We start from the raw sequence: 23,254 nt of genomic DNA, 5'->3' as shown, positions 1-23,254 counted from the left end.
AAGGAAAGTAGGCTATACAATCCAGTAAGCAACATTCTTCCGTGGCCTCTGCTTCAGTTCCTGCCTCTAGATTCCTGCCTTCAATTTCTGCCATGACTTCCCTAGTAATGTGCCGGGAGCCAAACTCAGGAAATTACCTGCTGTTTTAGAAAGTCTAGTCAGTACAAGGTTAAGAAAGGACATTCACAGGTCTCAGGTCCCAGGAACCTAAAGAACGCCTGGCATTTCCTTGGAGCTGGCTATGACAGTGGGATGGTCTAGGGCAATAAGGTTATGACAGTGGGATGGTCTAGGGCAATAAGGATTCTATAGTAGGATGGTCCTAAGCAATGACCCTCGCCCAAACTTCCCGGTTTGCTGTGTCTTTATAACCTGCCCCCAAAATTAAAGTTTCAGAGCTTGATCAGAACCCAGACTTGCTCTCATTCTTTGTGTCTCTTGTCCTTTCATTCGTTCGCCCCCTTCCCTAAGGTCTCGTCGAATCCCCGCAGGCCAGGGCAGTAATGCACTGTTACCTAGCAGTGTCAGATGAAATAAACCATTTCCTCCACAGCTCCTGTTGGTTGAGTGCTTTATCAAAGCAATAGAAACTCTGATTAAAACAGTGTCTTAGTTAGGGTTTCCAATTCTGTGAACAGACACCATGACCAAGGCAATTCTCATAAAGGACAATATTTAATTGGGGCTGGCCTACAAGATCTGAGGTTCAATCCATTATCATCATGGCATGGCGCTGGAGGAGCTGAGAGTTCTACATCTTTATCCAGAGGAAGCCAGGAGCAGATTGTTTCCAGGCAGCTAGGAGAATGGTCTTCAAGCCCACCCTCACAGTGACACACTTCCTCCAAGAAGGCCACACCTACTCCAACAAGGACACACTCTTAGTAGTGCCACTTCCTGGCTAAGCATATTCAAACCAGCATAAACAGGCATGCTGGCTTTGAACATAAGCTTGTTTCTCAGTATTGCTGAGCTTGGGAATGGAGTGGAGTCTGTGGGACTCTTCCTAATAGTTTGTCTCTATCCTGGTCTGCAGAGCACTGGTATCTATTAGGACCATTTCACCTTTCTTTTTCCTAAATTATTTTATTTATGTGAGTACACTGCCACTGTCTTCAGGCACACCAGAAGAGGGCATTGGATCCCCTTATAAGCCTGTGAGCCATCCTGTGGTTGCTGAGAATTGAACTCAGGACCTCAGGAAGAGCATGTGATCTTAACTGCTGAGCCATCTCTCCCGCCCCCACCCCCCCAATTCTGCTTTTTTAAAGGTAGATAATAATTCAAATCATTTTCAAATAGTGTATGGGGAATAAACCAAAACATATTATTGAAGTAAAAATTTGAACCCCTTACATAGAAACTTCTACATAGAAGGTTTTCTATGAAGGAAAAGAAACATTGGAGATCTAAGAATATTAATGGCATTGTATAATCCTAGCACCTCTAGTTGATGAAGCTTCTTAGAGTATTGTCAAAATCATCCTGTAGGGTCACCACACTGCTTTATGCTTTATAGCAACTGAGAAAGTTCTTGAGAGTCTGAGCATAGGTGGTTATCTGGGCAGTGCTGACTTGCCTTTGTTTGTTTTTTTGGTTGGTTGGTTATTGTTGTTTGGTTTGTTTGTTTTTATAATAGAATAAGAACTGTCACAATTTGCTGGCCATTTCAGATATCAGTGTTTTTTGGAGGTGGAATAGAAATCATGTTTTTTAGTATTTAGTATTATTTTTTACTTATTCACTTTACATCCTGCTCACTGCCCCCCTCCCATCACCACCTCCTACAACCTCCCCATCTCCTCTCCTCCTCTCAGTGGGTGGGGGTCCCCTTGGGTATCCCCTCACCCTGGCACTTCAAGATTCTGAAGTTCAGTTCCAGTTGTTTGGGACCCATATGATGACCAAGTTATACATCTGCTACATATGTGCCAGAGGCCTAGGTCCAGCCCGTGTGTGTTCTTTGGTTGGTGGTTTAGACTCTTGAGAGTCCCAAGGGTTCAGGTTACTTGATTCTTATTATGGTCTTCCTGTGGAGTTCCTATCCCTTTGGGGGCCTCAATTCTTCCTCCTGTTTTTCCATAAGAATCCCCAGACCCTATCCACCGTCTGGCCGTGGGTGTCTGCATCTGAGTCAGCTGCTGGGTGGAGGTTAGCAGCACATCAGCATCATGAAACATTTGCCTAGTCTCACTCTGGCTCCAGCTTCAGCATGGATGAAAGGATCTCTATGGACCATCTCCTGTGTCCTTATAAGAGGCATTCAAGGTGCACAATGCATTTCTTCAGCATCATAATTTTAAGGTTGAGAGCAAAGACTGGAGTTTTGTTTTCTTCTAATTTTTGTCTTGTTGTTAAGGGGAAGAATGATGAGTCCTGGGTAACACAGGCAGTTAATGGTGAGTTGGAACTGTAGGCTGCCTCCTACAAGCTTGTTTGACATGCAGTGCTGGGCAGCATATATATAATGCACATATATAATTATGTTAAGCCATGCTACATTAATGATGTTTGACAGGTTTTAATTTTATATGATTCACCTGATAACATGCACATTATCTATCTCCAAGACTGCTTGGTAGATGTGGGAAACAACTCTGAACAGGTGGATTATTTTGTGTGGGGGTGTCAACAGATCTCCTAGCCCTTTTTCAACTTGAAAACTGAGGAAAATCTACACGTTATTTGTCAAATTATATGAAACTTTGTCTTCTGTCATAAACTGTGGATATCAAAGAGTAAATTGATATTAAAATGATAATTTTATGAGCATGAATTCAGTTGAATGTCACCAAACTGAGCAATAATAATTAGGAAATTAAGAATACAGGGTCCTATCCCTTACCCCACTCCCACCTTTTTGTAGTTTTAACTTGTAGACATCAACCTTCATTCAGTGTCTAATTCTAAGATGAGTGTGGTCTTTTGGTATATTAGTAATTGGAGGGATTAGTGCTTTACCTCTGTCTGTCTGTCTGTCTGCCTGCCTGTCTGTCTGTCTGTCTGTCTAATTCACTGAGGAGAATTAATTTTAAGTCCACAGTATTACTTTGCTAAACCTCACAAATACTCCTCAGTTAGTTTAGAGGGGGAAAAAGGCACCCTTGGCCTAGTCACACCTTTAAAGAGAGTGTGGGATTGTCTTTACATGACCTTGTGGACATGAAAGACAGGTGTGTTTCTTTGTTACCCATGCCTAAGTTTGGGGGTTGACTCCTCAAACCACTACAGCATGCTTTCCTTCTAGCTTCTTCCTCCCAAACCCTCTGCCTGTAAGTTGGGGATCTGAAAGATATTTTCCCTTTTAATAAGCTGATAGGTCACATTCTGTATGAAAGTCTTCACCAAAGCCTCTATTGCGAGCTTACAAGAGACTGTCACCTGGAGTCCTTCAACTTTAAGCAACTTTACCTCTGGGGTTTCTATTAATGTACTTATATTTATATATGATTGTTCTGCCTACCTGTTCAAATGCATGCCTATGCTCATGGAGGTCAAAATACCCAGGTACCGAAGGTACAGATGGTTGTGAGCCAACGTGGGTGCAGGGAACTGAGCCCAAACTCATCTGTAAGAGCATCAAGTGCTTGTGGGTAGTGAGACAGCTTCACTCCCCACTCCTGTGTGTTTTAACTTTTGTATTCAGAGCTAACTGGTAGCATGTATTGTTACATCTCTCTCAAAGAAAATATTTTTTTGTTGGAATTTTTTGTTGTTGTTGTTTTGAGACAGTGTTCCTCTGTGTAGCCCTGGCTGTCTGTAAAGTCTCTGTGGACCAGGATGGCTTCAAACTCAAAAATCAGAAGACCCCCCCCCCCCAAACTCGGGAGACCCTTACTCACGTCTTGGGAAATCACGGCCACCCAAAAATCACAAGACACTGTACCTGGATGCAATCAGCAGAGGTTTATTAGGGAGAGTTGGCTAGCCAAGGTCAATTCGGTTCACTCACGCAGGAGTTGAATTGACAAAGCCAGTCAGTCTGAGAAGGGTTTTTAAAGGGGGACACCACAAACCTGGAGAGTGAGGAGGGGGGTGAAAGGCTGCTAAGGAAATATAACAATAAAAATAGCAGAGAATGCCAGAGGAACGCAACCTAAGTGAATAAGGGCCATGTGGAAAATACTCTGTATTCTCAAAATGTAGTCTTGCCCTGTCACTAGCTCAACTATTTCTCAGTTGGTGCCCTGTCACTTGTCCTGTCATCGTGGTTACTAGCTTCCCAGCCCCACCTAGATGACTTGCATCTTTTTTTGTGGTCAGGAATGTTTCTTCCTGTTTTGGGCCTCCCCCACCCACAGGTGGGTTCTCTTCCCTGAGGCTTGAAGAATGTTAATTCAGCAAGTGTCCTCTGACTCAGGGATAATGTACGCTTCCCAGAATGTATCCCAGGGCAGCGAAGGCCTGAAATCTTACATTCAGTTCCACTTTCTGGAACCTGCATTCTTTTGCTCAGGTCTAGGGGTAAAGAAAAAAGCCTGTATATATTTTATAAAATGGTCCTTATAATTTTTCACTCTACAAATCCACCTGCCTCTGCCTCCTGAGTGTTGGGATTAAAGGCATGTGCTATCATCACCTGGCTATAATTTTATGTGTGCTCATAAAATTGATATAAAATACAATTTAAAGAAACAAATATTAGAGTGGAAGAGGTGACACAGTTGTTGAGAGAGCTTGCTATTCTTCTAGATGACCAGGATTTGGCTTTCAGGACCCACATTGGCAGATCACAACCATCTATAAACTCCAGCTCCAGGGGATCCCAAACCCTCCTCTGGCTTCCAGAGTGGCCACACAAAGAAGCACAGGGCATACATGTAGACATATACATACACAAAAAGTTTTTTTTTAAGTCTCTTAAAAATACTATTAAGCCTTCCTTTCTCAAAGAAATAACAATTGTATTTATTGTTATTTATTTATGTAAATGTAGATATAGCTTAGTTGCTAGAGAGGTTAGCTTGTATGCTTGGGGCTCTAGGCAGGATCCCACCAAGCATAGAGTTCATACCCCAGGAAGCAGAGGCAGTAGACCAGCTTAGCCTGGGCTACCTGAAACCAAACCATTCCTCTATAACCCCCAACACCATCACCAATAAAACCATAGTGCAGGAAAGCTGGATTCCATTAAAACAATAAAGAAAGGTAATTATAGTTAAGAGGAAAAGCTTGGTGGAAACACATTCTTTGTCAATACCCTGCCCTACTGATTATCAAATATGCTTTCTAAATCTAGATTAGACATGAAATACTGGAATTTTTTCATATTGGGACATGCCTCTTTTGTTTTGTTGTGTTTGGTTGGTTGGTTTGGTTTGGTTTTTTGGGTTTGTTTTTGTTTCTTGGGTTTGTTTTTGTTTTTCCTTTTGGGTTTTTTGTTTTGGCTTGGTTTGTTTTTTTTTTTTTTTTTGCTTTTTAGAGACATGATTCTCTGTCTAGCCCTGGCTGTCCTAGAACTCCCTCTGTAGACCAGGCTGGCCTCATCTACACTACTTTCACTACTATAATTTCCTCCACCCATTGATTTTTTTTTTTTTTTTTGTATTTTAATGTTTAATTACTTGTGTGTAATTGTATTTTATGCATGAGTACTGTTTTCACACCATTTATATATCCCAACTCCGTTAAACTCCTTCCATGACTCCCACTCTCTCTCAAATTCTTCATGACTTCTTCAGTTGTTACTGTTACATACAGAGAGACACAAACTACTAAGTCCATTTAGTGTTATTCTTTCATACACTGTTTTAGGGCTCGCCACTTGAGCTTATCCCTGTAGGAAACAGATTCTCCCTCTTTCAGCAGCCATTGATTGATTATGGCTCTTTATCTAAAGGTGGACCGCTGTGACATTTCCTATCCACATTGACATGTCAATGGGTGTTGTCATTAAGCCTTCTTAATACTGTTTGAACAACAATATTAATGAGATTTCATGGGTGCAGCTTCCTTGTAATGTCTCAAGGACATAGTCATGCAGCAAGTGTCCTAATTGTCCGCTCTTAGAGTCTTTTAATCCTTCTTCTGCCTTGTTCTCTGAGCCTTAGGTGTGGAGGTGTGTTGTATCTACTAGGGTTAGACATCCCACAGTCATCCGTGCTTTTCGTTTAGACCAGTTTTAGTCTTCTGTAATAGTCTCCTTCTACTTGGAAAAAAAGCTTCCCTCATAAAGGGCAAGTGCTACACTTTATCTGTGGGTTTAACAATAACCAGAAATTATATTGGCTGAGAAAAATGGCAGTAGTAGGTTTTATTCTTAGGTTTGTGGCCTTTCCAGCGATCATGTCGTAGGCTAGGTTTATAGAACCAGTCAGAATTTCTTCCCAGTGAACAGAATATAAGTCTAATTAAACAGCTGTTGGTTACCTCCACATAAAATCACCTCTATTGCACCATTGGAGATACCTTATGTGGCCAGTCATTGTTGTAGTTTTCAACTACATAGTTGTAGGCTTTTCAACTAGGTAGGATTATCAGCTGCTTTTTTTTTTTTTTTTTTTTTTTTTTTTTTTTTTTTTGACTGCACAGCCCCTTTATAAATGAAAGGCAGTCCTCAGGAAGGATTCCTCCAAGTTCTGTGTCTAACATATGTGTTGTCTTCAGCAATGGCATCTTAACCTTCAAGTTTTGGAAGACAACTAAGGAAAATGCCAGTAGTCTATATTGTTTTAGGAGAGTCTTAGAAGCCACATGACTATAGCTCAAAGTGAGGTTTCCTATCCCTGGCACTGGGTTTTTGATAAATAGTCTACAGCTCTTGGAGAATCATTAGCACCTGGTGTGGCATGTGACATAACTCCATTTAGTATGTCTGTGTGTCTGTGTCTGTCTGTCTGTCTGTCTGTCTGTCTCTCTCTCTCTCTCTCTCTCTCTCTCTCTCTCTCTCTCTCTGTGTGTGTGTGTGTGTGTGTGTGTGTGTGTGTGTGTGTGTTAGATGTATTTTTAAATAGATTTATAAAATAATGTGCTTTAGAAGACTCAAGAACAATACTAACTTTGTGTCATCCTCGCTCAGGGGCCCTTACCTATCTTCTCTGTATTGCAATGTTAGGATAAGGGCTGTCAAAGCAAACACTTGATACACTTAATTAACTTTCGCTTATGAAACCACCTTTTTAAGGTATGCGGTTAAAAGTAAGCCTTAAAGAAAGCATCATTTTTTTCATTTTGAAGGTTAATTGAATTTATTAGTTAGAATTTAGTAATTATATCAAATTTTATATATGTGTATGTATGTATGTATGTGTATATATATATATATATATATATATATATATATATATATATATATATATATGGGGCTAGGTATATAGTTGATAAATTACTCATCATGTAAGTATAAAGACCTGAGTTTAGACCCAGAACCCACAGTTTAAAAAAAAAAAGTAGATGTTATAGGGAGTGCTTGCAATCTCTTTGCTGTGGGGGAGTCTATAAATCAATGGGGGGCTCTCTCCCTGGTCAGCTAGTCTAGCTGAGTCAGCACAGTTCAAGCCAAAGAGAAATCCTACGTCAAAAACCAAGGTAAATAATGTCTAAGGAATGGCACCTAAGTCTGGCCACTCTGGTCTATATATGGCACATGCATACATGTATAAAAAATTCCGTATGCATGTATATATACACATAAAAACAAACCCAAATGAAAGTAAAACACATTTCTGAATATTAAAGCATCCAGTTCATTTATTACTTATAATTGCGTAGCATAGCAGAGTCAAGAGGGGCCTAAATGTGTAGGAAATGAAGGTGTCCAAAGCATAGACCAGTACTGAGAGTGATTTCCCCCAGAGGGCACCAGTGAAACAGTTTTCACTTGAATCTTGGCAAGGATTTGTTCCCACCCGCCATGACACCCCTATAGTCAACCCTACCATTCAGTTTAAGAGGTGCCACGTGGTGCTCTCTGCCCTCCTTTTACAGAAGTGCCCCAGTATCCTCTTAAAGAGAGACAGAGACAGAGACCTTTGAAGCCTGGGAGGATCTTGGCAGTAATGAATTTTTATCTTCTGTGGGACTCCCTCTTAATCGGATTCAGCATTATTTGGTTGCCTATGTTAAAAAAAAAAAAATGACCAATTCAAATTCAAATGTAATGACAATGAAGTGCTTCTATTCAGGACAGCTACCTCTGTTTTTATCCCTGCTAGCTTCTTTGCATCAAAACCATGTGGCTTTCTTTTTCCCTTCTGTAACATCATAACTAGCTAGATAGAAAAGATGTCTTTGCTAACTTCTAGAAGTGAAATACAGCGTGTTCTAGCTTTTCAGCTTCATTTTTTTTTTAATGCTCTAAGAGATTTGGATGTGAATTCTTGGGACAGAAAAAAACTATTCATTTTGAAACATGCAAATGTGTCTCTCCATCACCTAGGAAACTATTATGGGACACCCAAACCTCCCAGCCAGCCAGTCAGTGGGAAAGTGATCACGACGGATGCCTTGCACAGCCTTCAGTCTGGCTCCAAGCAGTCGACCCCTAAGCGAACAAAGTCCTACAATGATATGCAAAATGCTGGCATAGTCCACACGGAGAATGAGGAGGAGGAGGATGTTCCTGAAATGAACAGTAGCTTTACAGGTAAGGATAGATTGTGTTTCCTCTGAATGGTCCTGGGTGGTAGGAGTCTTTACAGAAAGTTTCCAACCAGTGTTCAAGGTTGTCGAGATTCAGACTCTAACCACAGCATATTGGGGAAGGGAGAGTTTTTCCTTGCTCTATGTATCATGCTTGCTCATAAGAGTTTTTGTATTTCACTCAATCTTTAATGCACCAAGAATAACTATCTGAAATTAAAACCTGGTTTCTTTCTCTTCAAAATACTACAGTATGTTTAAAATATTTTGTATTTTGTTTCTTGATTTTTTTTTTTTTTTTTTTACTGGGCGGGGGATCATGAGACATGATTATGGTTACATAGTATGAATGGAAACATGAAAAATGGGTTTTTATCATGTTACTCTCACCTGAGGTTATACCAGTGAGCTACTGGCATCCTCTTCTCACCTAAGTAAAGCTATAATGGAACCATGCCAGATCTTCAGTTAACTTGTACAAAGTTTACTGTATATCCTACAGGGAGAACGATGAGAAAATCAATATATAAGATTTTTAAATGCATGTGCATGCTGTATTATTATATTGGTTTACTGATATGCTATATATTCCAAAGGGATAGTTAAGGATAAAGCCTTAGTAAGTCAGTATAGGATCCACAGACTGGGATGTATTTTCTTGGTTAGTATACCATATTTTTCACAATATGTGTTTGATCTGTATACCATAGCTCAGCATATAATAAATAATGATATAAATGTTTATGCTGTTGAAATTTACACCATGACACAAACATCCAGCCCATAGCATCTATGAAGTTGCTCGTGAACTTAGATGTCCATCTTGTTTCTTCCATTTTGTCTCCTGGCTTTCTTTTATTGTCTCAGAATTGTAACTATGGATGTGTTATCTATTTTCAGTATATTAGATCATCTTCTCTCTGTATCACCAGACTTTTGTCATTATCTAGTTAGACCTAGCAACAGTGAGTGAAAAGATTGGTCAGTCAGTATGCCCACCTCATCCCTTCATCACCAAAATCCAATAGGAAATTCATGGGGAAAGTTATCATAGTTGAACACTGTCTATAGTCTGTTGTGCTTCTCAGAAGTTTTGCCAGTCATTCAGTTAAAAAACCTGAGGTGGCATGGAAGTTTTGATAATTGTGTTACCGAAATAGTGTGGCTCAACCTTTGTGCAAGAAGTATTGGGTAAATCAGGAGCCATTAGGTATTATGGCTTGGTTTGTGGTGATTTACAAACAGTGTCCATAGCCTCATTTGTGTGTAAAATGGCTAGGATTAAACTATTTGTAGCTTTCTGTGAGAATTTGGTTCTATGAAAACTTCATTTTTCTTTCAGTTAAAATTGAATAGATAGTGTCTGACCTTTAGTTATAATATCCAGAAGATATTTGCCATTCTTATGCATACTTTTATTAAAATCAATTGATTGAATTTAATATTCCTATTCCTTGAGAGTATTCCATCCCTTTATACTGATCTTCACCCAAAATGAAAACAGATTATGCATAAGTGTTATCATCTCTTTCAAAAATAATCTAATACTTTAATGTCTTGGTAGTTCAGTAGATAAGAATAGCCAATCATGGGCTAGAGAGATGGCTCAGCGGTTAAGAGTACTGACTACTCTTCCAGAAGTCCTCCTGAGTTCAATTCCCAGCAACCACATGGTGGCTCACAACCATCTGTAATGGGATCCAGTGCCCTCTTCTGGTGTGTCTAAGAGAGCAACAGTGTACTCGTATACATTAAATAAATAAATAAATAAATAAATAAATAAATAAATGAATGAATGAATAGCAAGTCGTGATCTAACTCACAGGAAAGAGGAGATTCACAAAGCAGATCTAGCAGGCCAGATTCAGTGAAGCACCTCTGTCAGTACAGGGAGTAGTCCTGAGGAGTGGATACCAGGAGTAGATGGTAGGAGTAGTCTCTAGGAAATGACTCAGAGGTAGTCTCTCAAGTAGACTTTAAGAGTGATCTTCAGTAGACCACAGGAGTATTCTCCAACTGTAGATCCCTGGAGTTGGCCCCAGTGTTAGGTCCTTAGAGTGGTCTCCAGGAATAGACCCCAGGAGTGGTTGCCAAGACTAGTTCCCAAGAGAAACTTGAGGAGCTGTTCTCAGGAATAGACCTCAAGAGTAGACCCCAGGAGTAGTCCTTAGGAATAGACCCCAGGAGTAATCCTTAGGAATAGACCCCAGGAGTAGTCCTTAGGAATAGACCCCAGGAGTAGTCCTTAGGAATAGACCCCAGGAGTAGTCCTTAGGAATAGACCTCAGGAGTAGTCCTTAGGAATAGACCCCAGGAGTAGTCCTTAGGAATAGACCCCAGGAGTAGTCCTTAGGAATAGACCCCAGGAGTAGTCCTTAGGAATAGACCCCAGGAGTAATCCTTAGGAATAGACCCCAGGAGTAGTCCTTAGGAATAGACCCCAGGAGTAGTCCTTAGGAATAGACCCTAGGAGTAGTCCTTAGGAATAGACCCCAGGAGTAGTCCTTAGGAATAGACCCCAGGAGTAATCCTTAGGAATAGACCCCAGGAGTAGTCCTTAGGAATAGACCCCAGGAGTAGTCCTTAGGAATAGACCCTAGGAGTAGTCCTTAGGAATAGACCCCAGGAGTAGTCCTTAGGAATAGACCTCAGGAGTAGTCCTTAGGAATAGACCCCAGGAGTAGTCCCCTCAGTAGACTGTCAGAGTGGTCTTCAGTAAACAACAGGAGTATTCCTCAAGAGTAGACTCCAAGCATAGATCCCTAGATTGGCCCCAGGAGTTGTCTCCAGATTTGTTTCTAGGAGTATACCCCAGGACTAGGCCCCTGGGGGTTCGTGTTCCTTTACCTGTCCTTTATGTACATGTTAATGGGGATTCTTGGCAGAAAGTAAAATCAAGCTCATAATAGTAGCTGTAGTTATTGGTGGGTTTCCTTTACCTATTATAACATCCTATTGGTAGAAGCCAGGTCTCAAAGTCTCACTTCTTTATCATTCTCAATTGAAATCCTAGCATTGAAGGACAGCGTTTGTTCCCAGGTCATCATTCATAAAATTAGTCTTACCATCAGCTTAGACACTGAAAAGGAAGCCAAATGATAAGTCAGCTGTATAAACTCCTGCCTTAATACCAAGAAGGCAAATAGCACAAAGCAATGACCTATGCAGAGAGGATAGCTCAGTGGTATAACACATGCCCAGCATACAAGTTCTGGGCCTGATTCCAAACAATGGTCTGAGGACTGGGGATAGAAGGATGTGGAGAAAGAAAATAGAGAAGAGAAAGATGGGAAGGGTTGCTTGATGTGTCTGTTTAATAGGATAACCTCAGGATATAAAGAATATGTTAAATAGATACTAATTTATAACACTGATGCTCTGTCATGCACTAACTCAAACTGATGCTTTCAAATAATTAACACTACCTCTTGTGTGATGTATGTGTTAAAGGAATTGCTTCAGATAATTTTGCCCTGTCTACCTCTTTAACTTGAAATCACCAGCTCTGAGCTAACAGCTCCTTGAACAACAGTGGCGTAATAAGGTCTTAGCTCTGCTTTAGACTGACTTTGCTAAAGTTATGACAGTCATGTCCAAATGTAGAAGCACAGTGTATACATTTACTCACCAGGACATTAAAAATAACCTGGCATTGCTGCTGTCCTTTGCTTGGATCATTTGAAGGAATCATACTCCATAATGATGTCTGTGTAACATTCAGTGTCTATAGCGGGACCCCAGATAGAATAGTGGCCACATGGATCCTGAGGGCATAGCCTGTGCCTTCTCTCTGATGTGATGATGGCAGATACTCAGCAATGAGCAGATACTAATCAGAGGATTGGTGGTCGAACACTGGGTAGTGAGATAGTCTTCAACAAATGGTTCCTGAATGCCAGAGCTAAGAGGAGTCAGTCAGGGTAAACACTTCTCATGTGTACTTAATGATGACAGAATTATACTAATTATAATATATATAGTATATATAATATATATATACTAAATATAATATATATAGTATATTATATATAAAATATAATATACTAATTAGCCAAAGTACACTATTATTTAGACAACCAAAAACTTTAAGAAAACTATTTGGGTCTGGGAAAACAGATTTGCGAGTAAGTCTTAGCTATTCAAGATTGAGGAGCTGAGTTCAAATCCCAGGTGAAGTAAGCTCCCACATAAAATTAAGACTTTAAACAACTCACCTGCTACCTGATTTTATGTCCATAGTCTTTGGAGAACTGTCTGAAAACATGGTTCTTGTATGAACTGAGTCTTTTTCAGTTTGCTGTTTTTAAAAAGTCCCTCTAAATATATGCCTCAATCCTGTTGTTTGTAACAAGGAGCCACGTTAGTATTTAGTAGTGGGTCTGGGAGTTTGGGGGGTACATTTCAGCATGAGAAGTTCCACCTCGAGAGGAATGTCAGAAATGATGGTGTTTTGACTTCTGTAAAGTCAAGGATGAATCTATTTATTCTTGCTAATCACTCAGTTTATATTGGTATCTATTCATTTCAAGATGACTTCTGTTTTTGCTTGATTTCTTTTCTGTTCTAGATTTCTATTAATCTGTACTTTTAAGTTGTAAAACTTAGTTTGTATTGGTTTGAGAAGGAAAGTGATTTCAAGGGATTAAGCAGTTGAATAGCCTGGGGACAACCTTGGTTTAAGAGATGAATCTTAGACAATTGTTTGCCACCTTTTTCTCTCTACTTTTCTCTGTGTAGTTCTTCCTAAGACATGGTAGAATGGCGCCTGGCATATCAAGTGCCTGTCTACCTGATTATCTCAGCATCAACAAGCTGCCAGTTGCTCCACCAGATTTGTATGCCTGATGTGCTACTTAGTTTTGTCAGCTTGACACAAGCTAGAGTCATTGAAGAAGAGGGACTCTTAAGAAAGTGTCTCCAGTAAGATTTGCTTGAAGGCAAGTCTATAGTGCATTTTCTTGGTTAAAGATTGATGTGTGAGGGCCAGCTCTCTGGGGACAGTGCCACTCCTGGGCAGGTGATCCTGGGTTGTATTAAAAGCAGGCTGAATAAGCCATGGGGAATAAGCCAGTAAGCAGCATTCCTCTGTGGCCTCTGCTTCAATTCCTGTTTCCAGATTTCTGTCTTGAGTTCCTGGTCTGACTTCTCTCCCTGATAGATTACAATAAAAAGCACAAATAAACCTCTTCCTCCCCAAGTCGTTTTTTGTCCTAGTGTTTTATGATAGCAGTAGAAATATAATTTAAGACACCTGACCTTCATGCTTAGCCTTGCAACATTTACTTGTGCCTGAAGCAATGGAAAAGGGAAAAGTGAGAAAATCTTCCTAAATCTAAGAGTGTGCCTGGGAACCACAAATAGGTTTGTCTGTTTCTATCTGGACCACCTAGGCCTAGAATGGCCTCCAAACAGGAGCCTGAATGAAGGCACCAAAATAAGAGGGGGGAGATATTGGCCAGAGATGTCCTATAGATGGCCTAGTTAGTGGTGCTAGGACCAGTAGAACTGCTCCTCATCTTTTGTAGGCTTAGCATTCTGCCATCAACCTTTTGGAGGACTTTCCTTCTTGGGTGTCGACTTCACCAGTTGTTCATCAGACAGCTTGGGAATCTGGGCTTTGTTTCCCATTCTCAGACTGTGTTTTCTAGACTCAGAAATGTCTACAGGGGAATGATGTAGGAGACAGAAAATGATTGTGTCCATGGAGTTTGACATTTAATCTCATCCTCCTCTATAAAAAGTCAGCAGGAATGTCAACAGTATGGGTGTTTGGATGGCATCATCCTTGATGTTTTTGGTTAATATAGAGGCAAGGGAGACACGTTCACTTAGAACATTCCTTTAAGATCCACCCACATGATAACCATTCTGGGGTAACTGTCTTGGTTTTCAAAAGAACAGTCTCTTTAGTTTCCCAAAGGAGTCTAAGTTCTGACTCACTGTATGCCAGTGAGTCTTCATTTTCTAAACTTTTATATTCTTTCCAGCTTAATTTGTCAGTGTTTGATCTTTCCTGGTATCTATCAAAAGAGTCTTCTACTAACTTACACAAAAATGCTTCTGTGTCTGTAAGCATTTCTGCCCTGCCTCTCCCCCACCACCCCCCCATCAGGAAACCAAATAAATTCAATGGAATGAGAATTCAGATCAGTTTGTGGACATCTTGGAAAAGAACCTTTAGGGTTTGAGTTGATAAATTGTTTTTTTCTTTAAGATATTTTGTTTTGTTTGGATAGATTCTTTTGTACTAGAGATTGAACCCAAGACCCTGCATGTAATAAGCATATGCTCTGCTATTCAGGTATACTGACAGTCATGCTAGTCACTTTGATTCCTTTTGTTTACCCAAGTGAAACAGAAGCCATAGTTTTAACCAGCATTAGAAAAAGATAAGGTCTTTTTTAAAAAAAAGGATGTAGATGCTGGATTCTTCTTCTTCTTCTTCTTCTTCTTCTTCTTCTTCTTCTTCTTCTTCTTCTTCTTCTTCTTCTTCATCTTCTTCTTCTTCAATGATCAAGTGATTTCTGTCTCTGAGTCTATTAATGGTGACACAATACACCTACTGACTGAATCATCTCTCAGCCATCTCTGGAATAAGGCCAATTTGAGCAGCATGAAAGATCTTTTTGACAGGTTCTGGAATTTGGTTTGCAAGTGTTTTATTGAGAATTTTTTGCAACTGTGTTCATCAGAGATACACAGTACAGGAATTTCATAATTATAAAATGCGTACCCATAGGTAAGACATCTGTAACTTCCTCACTGAGGCTCAGAGAACATTGCAGAGGAAGGGACAAAAGAATGTAAGAGCTGAAAAAGGTGGAAAGTGGTGTGGCACCCTAGGCATGATGTCACTGGTGCAGTCTTCATCACAGTAGCTGTGATTACATGCTCAAGGTCTCTGTAAGATTGCTCTTGACAGTGGGCTGCCATGAAAGAGGAAGTGGTTCACAAGGCCCCACACCCTGTGATGCTTTATACATAATCACTGGTTGATTAGAGGAGACAGAGGCACTTTCATCAGTGGCATAACCATTGGCAATGCGTGCGTAAGTTTCTGTAATGAGAAACTCATGGGTCACTAGAAAGTGCAAGAGTAAAATAGAAGGCGGGCTACATGTGAAGAGAAAATGAGAGGGTATAAAATAGGGTAATAAGTTAATATGATTCAAACACATTATACACATGTGTGGAAATGACATAATGCAGTCCATAATTATGCATAATTAATATCTGTTAGTAGCATCTAGGATCACAAATGAGTGGGGAAAGAACATAGATGTATTCGTTGTGTGTTTCCCAGGCTTGTGGTGTGTTGTTGAACAGTTTTGTGCTTGTTTTTTTCTCTCCCTGTGCCTGCTGAGCAGCCGACTCTGGAGACCAGGACGAGCACACTCTCCAAGAAGCAACGCTCCCGCCTGTGAATAGTAGCGTCCTTGCTGCTCCCATCACGGACCCTTCTCAGAAGTTCCCTCAGTACCTACCTCTTTCTGCAGAGGATAATTTAGGTCCTCTACCTGAAAACTGGGAGATGGCCTATACTGAAAATGGAGAAGTCTATTTTATAGAGTAAAGTATACCATTTTCTCTACCTGAAAATACCCTTCTCATTCTCCCTTCCTGCTCCTGCTCTGCATATCACTTAAGCCTGAGGGAGCTGATCCCACACCAACATCATTCTTCTCTAAGATTAAACAGGCTTCTCACAAAAAAAGTCTTCATCCATATCATTCTTAATTATTCAGTGTGAAAGGTTTTAGGAAGCATAAGATCTATAATTTCTTGAAGGAATGAGACAACTGAATCTTGCTATATAATTATAATAAATAACTATTCTATTTAGCCATTAAAATGATAAATTGTTGGCATGTTTTTCTTAACAGTCTTTAGTTTTCTTACTCCTTAGTTTTCAGGCTTCTTTATATATTCTGGACATAATTTATTGTAATTGCAATTTTTCTCAAGTGTGACTCTTCATTGCTTTTCCAAGTCCAGGAGCTTTTAATTTGACTGATGTGGACTACCTTTTTTTTCCTGTGTGTTTTGTGCCACCGTGGTAGCAAGAAATCATTGCCTTACTCAAAATTAGAAATTTTCTGTTATGTTTCTTGAAAAAAATTCATTGCTTTACACCTTACGTTTTGGTGTGTGGACTGACATATGCTAATTTTATTACATGGTGCAAGATAGGTGAACAGGGATTTGAGAATATGTAGATGTGAAAGGCTTAGGATGTATGTCATTAAAGTTTTAACAAGTAACATTTGTAGAAATAGAGAAAAACAAAACTAAAATAATTCCTATAATTGAAACTATTCTTGAAAATTCAAAATTCTTCTGACTCTCTGACCAATAGTAGTTGCATGTTAAAATACACTGTTTTGAATCTGCTTTTGATGACATGCACTATGTATTATGGATCACAGATGGATGGGTGGTCAATTATTCTGTTAGAGTAGTAGTATAATGTTCTAATTGTATTCCAAGTACATAAACAAAATATAGATAAATGTATTATTCTCACATAAATGGCCTACTCTTAATTGAATCAGCAAAAGGAAGCATTGCCAAAGAATATATAAAGCACTTCAACTTTCTAAAATGCATGCACGCATCTCAGTGAAGGTTTTGTGTTCTAACTATATTATTCATTTCTGTGGGTTTTAAAATTACAAAGGTATCATATATTTTGTTATTAGAAAAGTGCTATAAAAATTAAAAATAAATTTTCCTAAGCACTTAGGCATGAGGAAGAAAGCTAGTGGCTCAGAACAGTCACTTCTGAAACCCACCAGGAAAGAAGTTTGTGAGGCATGAGGGGGAGCTCTGGTATTCTCCAGCCAGAGGGCAGAGGCTCTCATGGCTCTTGCCTGTTTCTTATTAATGGTGGATGCTTATTAAACACAGCAACATGGATAGCACAGTGGTCAGCACTTTGTGTTCTCCAGTTCTCAGCTGTGTGACCTGGGAACCTTGCATCCTCTCTGATGCTCTTCCATATCTGTAAAAGGTTATGATGTGTGGTACCCATGTGTCCTGAAGGTTGGGGAGAGTGGTATGTAAAGCGCCTGGATTGGTAATATTTAACTTCACTGCTTCTGTTCTTACCACATTTATCATGAAAATGAATTTCAACATTAGTCAAAGAAAACTGGATATCACATTAAGTTCAAACATTCATAATTAGATTTTGTAGCAAATTGCCTTTGAAACTATGTACATTAACTAGAATTGTGCCAAACAAAGGAATATATAATAGAGATGTTTCCAGTTACAAATAATGTATGAAATGCCCATTTCTGGAAAAGAATCTGCCAATAATTTTGCCAAGGACTAAATTGATAAGTTTTAGAAAAACAAGTTCAATATGCTAACAGTGAAAGAAAAGCTAGCCCCATACTACAGCTGGCTGAAGTACACACTCTGTCCCCTTTGCAAGTTAACATAGCTTTTAGCTTTATTGCCCTAATCTCAAAAATATTGGCTCCGACATGTATGACACTAGCTTTCCAGCTATTATTTCAATAGGTATTAGCTGTATACTCCATTTGAAGTTGGAGATATATTTTAGTGGTGGAGCTCCTGCCTTGTATATATGAAGACTATATTTGATCCCCAGCACATACACACACACACACACACACACCTGCCTACCTACTTGGAATTTATATGTTAGCCTAAATTTTATACACACACACATACACACACACACACACACACACACCCCTAAACTCTCAACGGTCTTTTCATTCTGAAATGAACTTAGAGTATTTTACAATGTATAGCAAGTGAAATTAGATATGAATTGAATGTATGCATGTTTTATAGATTTAGAAAAATATAAAATACTAGATTGGTTTTGCAGTTTGGGGAAATCTAAAATACTATAAGGACCACTAAAGACAAAACATAGACTTAGAGACCTCGTACATCGTGTAGAAAACTGGAGTAGAGGGCTGAAAGGAGCCAGTGGAGCAGACTGGCTCAAGCATGCCATCAAAGGAACATGGAGCTTTCTTTTTAATTCATTTATCTCAGGCTTTGAGCAAAAGAAACTGGCAACCCAGAAACACTAGCAGAGAGAGAAACAGATGGTCCTAATGAAAGCCTGCTTTCTCTAGCTGAACGACTAGGAAAGGAGGGGAACTATACAATCAGACAGCTTTTGGTGAGCAGCTCCTGTACCCCAGAAAGAAACACAGAGCATGCCAGAGTTCCTCCCCTGCTCCCATCAGCCAGGGTCAAGAGGAACCTAGACATGAACCCTTAATAGTCTGCTGGGAGACAAACCTGCCTGCCCGGGTACTCTCAAAAAGACTTGCATTAGAGATGGAATGTTCATATAGGCAGAAGCAATGCTTCCAGCCCTCCCCCTGTATAAATACTGTGGGACTGTTAGAGGAGAGTGTGGGCCTCCCCTCTCCCTGGGGAGGAGCTAGTTACTATTTGCCTTCTACAGTGTTGACCAGAGAGGCTTAGAGGAGAGTCAAAATTCCCATCACTGTCCGGTGGTAGAGCCCACAGGTGGAGCTCCTACTTTGGAGCAATAGTGAAATTCTTTTGTCCATTCCAGCTTCATCAGTATCAGACCTGGTAAATAGCTGGAAGGATGTCCTTCTCTATCTAGTGTCATTGAAAATGGCACAAGGCCCACTGACAACCAAGTGTTTCTCTCTGGAGCAGTTACAAGGTAATCCAGCTAAAATAGGTTTAAGTGAAATCTATAGTTTTGTAATATAATACTTTGAATATCCAAGTTTATAAAACAACCACTTCTTAGCTGGGCCTGGGATGTCAAAAGCCTATAATCCACCCATTTATTTGGCTGGGATAATAAGATTTCAAAGGCCTTCCTTAGCAACATATTTAATACCTTCTTGCAAAATGATAAGCTCAGTGTTGGGGCATTTGCCTGGTATGTGTTAGGACCTACATTTAATCCCCAGTACCACAAACAGATAATGATTGATTGGTTAGTAGACAGACAAGACAAATTTCCTGAAGCAAGAGCCAGAAAGATCTCAAGTTGAGTGAAACAATCAGCAAATACCAAGACGGCAGAGATGTTAGCATTGTCCAAGATTTTACAAACGTACAGTAGAGTTAGGCATGAGAGCACACACCTGAAGTCTCAACACTGGGAAGGCTGAGGCAGAAGGATTGAGAAAAGTAATGAGATATATAAATACATCGTAAGTACTTCCTAAATGTGACAAGATATGATTACCTTATGTAGGGCCAGCCTAGCAACATTTCGAGATCTTGCTGCATGACTGAAGGAGTGAATACATAGGTACTTACAGCCATTATGAAATACTTTACTAGTCAATTATAAACATTCTTGAAACAAAGAGAAAAGTGGAAAGTTTCAGCCACAACAGTAGAAAATATAAAAAAGAAAACCTGGAACTTTAAAAAAAGAAATTCAACAGTGAGTCTGCAGCACTGTCAACAGCAGAATGAAACCAAAAGACAGAGGCTGGATGTGGAAAACAGAGATTACCTGAGCTGAACAACACAAACACTTGGCAGAGACGTAATGGAGCAGACTTTCAGAAGCTTCCAGGTCAACTATAAAACATCCAACCTTGGTGATCAGAATCTTAGGAAAAGACAGTAAGTGAGCTAGGGAAAAAACTGAAGAACTGATGTGTCCAAATCTCCCGAATTTAAAGAGGAGAAACTACAGACTGACGAAATTAGGCGACCTAAAATTGGATAAATTTTTTTAAAAATGCATATCGAGTTATTATTTTTCTGATGCTGTAATAAAGTACCATGGCTAAAAGCAACTTATGGAAGACTTTATTTCTGGTTATAGTTCCAGAGGGAGAACCCATAAATACCAGGAAAGCAGAGAGCTAGCTGATCATACATCCTTTTCACATAAGAAGCACAGAAAGTTAACTAGAAATGATGCTAGGCACAAAACTGTCAAAGTTCCCCAGGCCCCTCGGACTTTCTCCAACAAGACCCCACGTCCTAAAACGTCTGTAACCTCCTGAAACTGAGCCACCAACTGGGCACCGAGTGTTCGGACACACAGGTCTATGGCAACATTTCTCATTCAAACCATCATAAATAAACATAAAATTTTTGAATAGGAGAAATGACATCTTATATATACAAATATAACAGCTGATTTACTTCTCCACGGAAGAGACTTAGGAATGGTTCTCAACCTGTGAGTCAAAACCCCTTTATGGGTCTACATATCAGATATTTACACTATGATTCATAAGAGTAGAACAATTACAGTTGTGAAGTAACAACAGAATAATTTTATGTTTATAGGTGTCACCACAACATAAAGAACTGTATTAAAGGGTTGCTCATTTGAAAGTTGAGAACCTGCAGATTAGAAAATAGTGCAAAGCCGTTCAGGCCCTGAGAGAGGAGAAATACCTCGGTGTCTTCATAAACTAAAAGGATCGTTAGGATGACGGTGCCCTTAGATGAACAAAAGCTGGAAAAGGTATCAACAGCAAGCCTTCCCTAAGTGAATAGCTAAAGAAGACCATTCTAGAACAGAAGGGGGCTAGAACAGAACAAGTCAAAGTACAAGTAAATAAGATCAATTTCCCTTTACCTCTTGATTTTTCTGAATTAACTTGGAGGATTGGAATAAAAAAGTTCCAACACCTTTTCATACATACTTGGAAAAGAAACAGTAAGCTAATTACAAATAAGAGGAAAAAAAGAGTGTAAGTGTAGATAAACATAGATGGTAACACCTGCAGTTTGTGTAACACAACACTTATGAAGGAAGATAGAAATGTAATGAGATATATAAATATATATGAAGTACTTCCTAAATGTCATAAGATAGGATATCTTAAAGTTCACATGTAACATCTTATGTTGGCTAGCTGTGTGTCAACCTGACAGAAGCTAGAGTCATCAGAGAGGAGAGGGGGTCAGTTGAGAAGATGTTTCTGTAAAATTAGGCTGTAGGCAGGCAAGTCTGTCAGCCATTTTCATAATTAGTGATTTATGGGGAGAAACCCAACCCACTGTGGGTGGCCCTCATGCCAGCTTGGTGGTTCTGGGTTTTATAAGAGAGCGGGCTGAGTAACTCATGGGAGCAAGCCAGTTAGCAGCACTCCTCAGTGGCCTCTGTATTAGCTCCTGCTTCCAGGTTCCTGCCCTGCTTGAATTCCTACCCTCACTACTTTTGATGATAAACTCTTACATGGAACTGTGAACAAAGTAAGCCCTTTTTCTCCCCCCAAGTTGCTTTGATCATGGTGTCTCATCACAGCAATAGTCACTCCGACTAAGACACACCCAAAGCAATCTTTTCAAAAGCTAGATAAACACTTGAAGTAGTAAGATAAAGAGAAAGGAGGTTGCAAGTCTAGGGGCCCACAGAAAAGCTGGGAAAGGGCACAGGAAGCAAGAACATGGCTAGTGATTATCAGTAACTATGAAATTAATTAAATGCAGCAAAACCTCATTTTATATATAGCAGTTGAGATCTGCTGAACATAAAAGAGTAGGAAAAGCATATCAAAATATATTAATCATAAAGAGTAAACATTACAGATTTATCTAGTAAAGGAAGAAAGAAATTTTCAAAAATAATCATCAGACTTTTTATAAAAGAAAAATCAATAATTCAAAACATTAGTCTTTCGTTTGGCTTTATAAATTTTTGTGACTGAGTCCTTCTTTGTAGCCATCATGACCTCAAACTTGTTATCTTGCCTTAATCTCTTTAGTGCTCAGCTTGAGGAAAAAAATCAAATTAAATGAAAATATCGCATCTCAGAGTATATCAAAGGCCAGAGAATGACAGAGGTATGTGTAGTATTAACCACATTTAGAAAAAGAGACAGCTTCAGTCTGTACTCTAAGCTTTTTATCTCAAGATCCTAGAGAAAGAAGAAAAAGTCAATCTCCATGGAAAGGATGCCTTAGCAGCTAAGAACACTGGCTGCTCATGCAGAGGACCTGATTCCACTCTCAGCACCTACATGGTGGCTCACAAAGCATGTAACACCAATTTCTGAGGGTCTGGTGTTCTCTTGTGGCTTCTACAGGTGCCTCCCTGGATGTGGTGCACATGTATCTGTGAAGCCAAACACTTATACATGTAAAATAAAACAAATCTTAACAGCATCCTCTCAAACACACATACACACACACACACACACACACACCAGAAGGGAGAGTGAAGAACAATCAGTACAATTGAACCCTAGAGAAAAATGCATGGAATATTTAGGTCTTCAAAGGTTTAGTAAAACGGGTGAGTATCTATAAGCCAAACAAAGAATGAAAGATCGAGGTCCCACCATTATTGACAAAGGTGGGAATTACTGCCAATCCTGATGATTTCTGGAAGACACTAGGTTAATGTGAGCACAGATCTACACATAGACATCTGGAAAAAAAATCCCATAAAATGGGCCAGGGATTCAAGAGACACAGACTGTATTTCATCTAGTATGACATGTATCTTTTAAGAATTATAATTTTAAGCTTCTGAAAAAGAAATCTTAGGGCCCCTAAGTTTTCACACAGGAGAATTCTGTCACAGAGGAATGAGTATCATTTCTACACAATATTTTAGAAAATAGAAGAAAAACATTATGTATTGTTTTAACAGCAACATTGCTCTGATGAAGATACAAATGAAGGCTTGCTGTGTATGCCTACAGAACAAGCTCAG

General features: G+C 39.5%; 1 protein-coding gene across 5 annotated transcripts in view; it reads left to right on the top strand.

The window, feature by feature from the left end:
* The window catches only part of Magi1 (membrane associated guanylate kinase, WW and PDZ domain containing 1), a 593,004-nt gene that overhangs the window by 459,946 nt on the left and 109,804 nt on the right, over nt 1-23,254 (top strand). For all 5 annotated transcript variants that reach the window (XM_076940144.1, XM_076940143.1, XM_034511326.2 and 2 more), the window contains exons 4-5: nt 8,378-8,584; nt 15,948-16,149. In XM_076940144.1, the coding sequence (XP_076796259.1) occupies nt 8,378-8,584; nt 15,948-16,149 (409 nt within the window). The remainder of the gene's footprint in view (nt 1-8,377; nt 8,585-15,947; nt 16,150-23,254) is intronic.

Source organism: Arvicanthis niloticus, chromosome 9 (assembly GCF_011762505.2).
Source record: "Arvicanthis niloticus isolate mArvNil1 chromosome 9, mArvNil1.pat.X, whole genome shotgun sequence".
Lineage (NCBI taxonomy): Eukaryota > Metazoa > Chordata > Mammalia > Rodentia > Muridae > Arvicanthis > Arvicanthis niloticus.
Note: the sequence above shows the minus strand (reverse complement) of the source record. Positions and strands in the feature narration are given on the sequence as shown.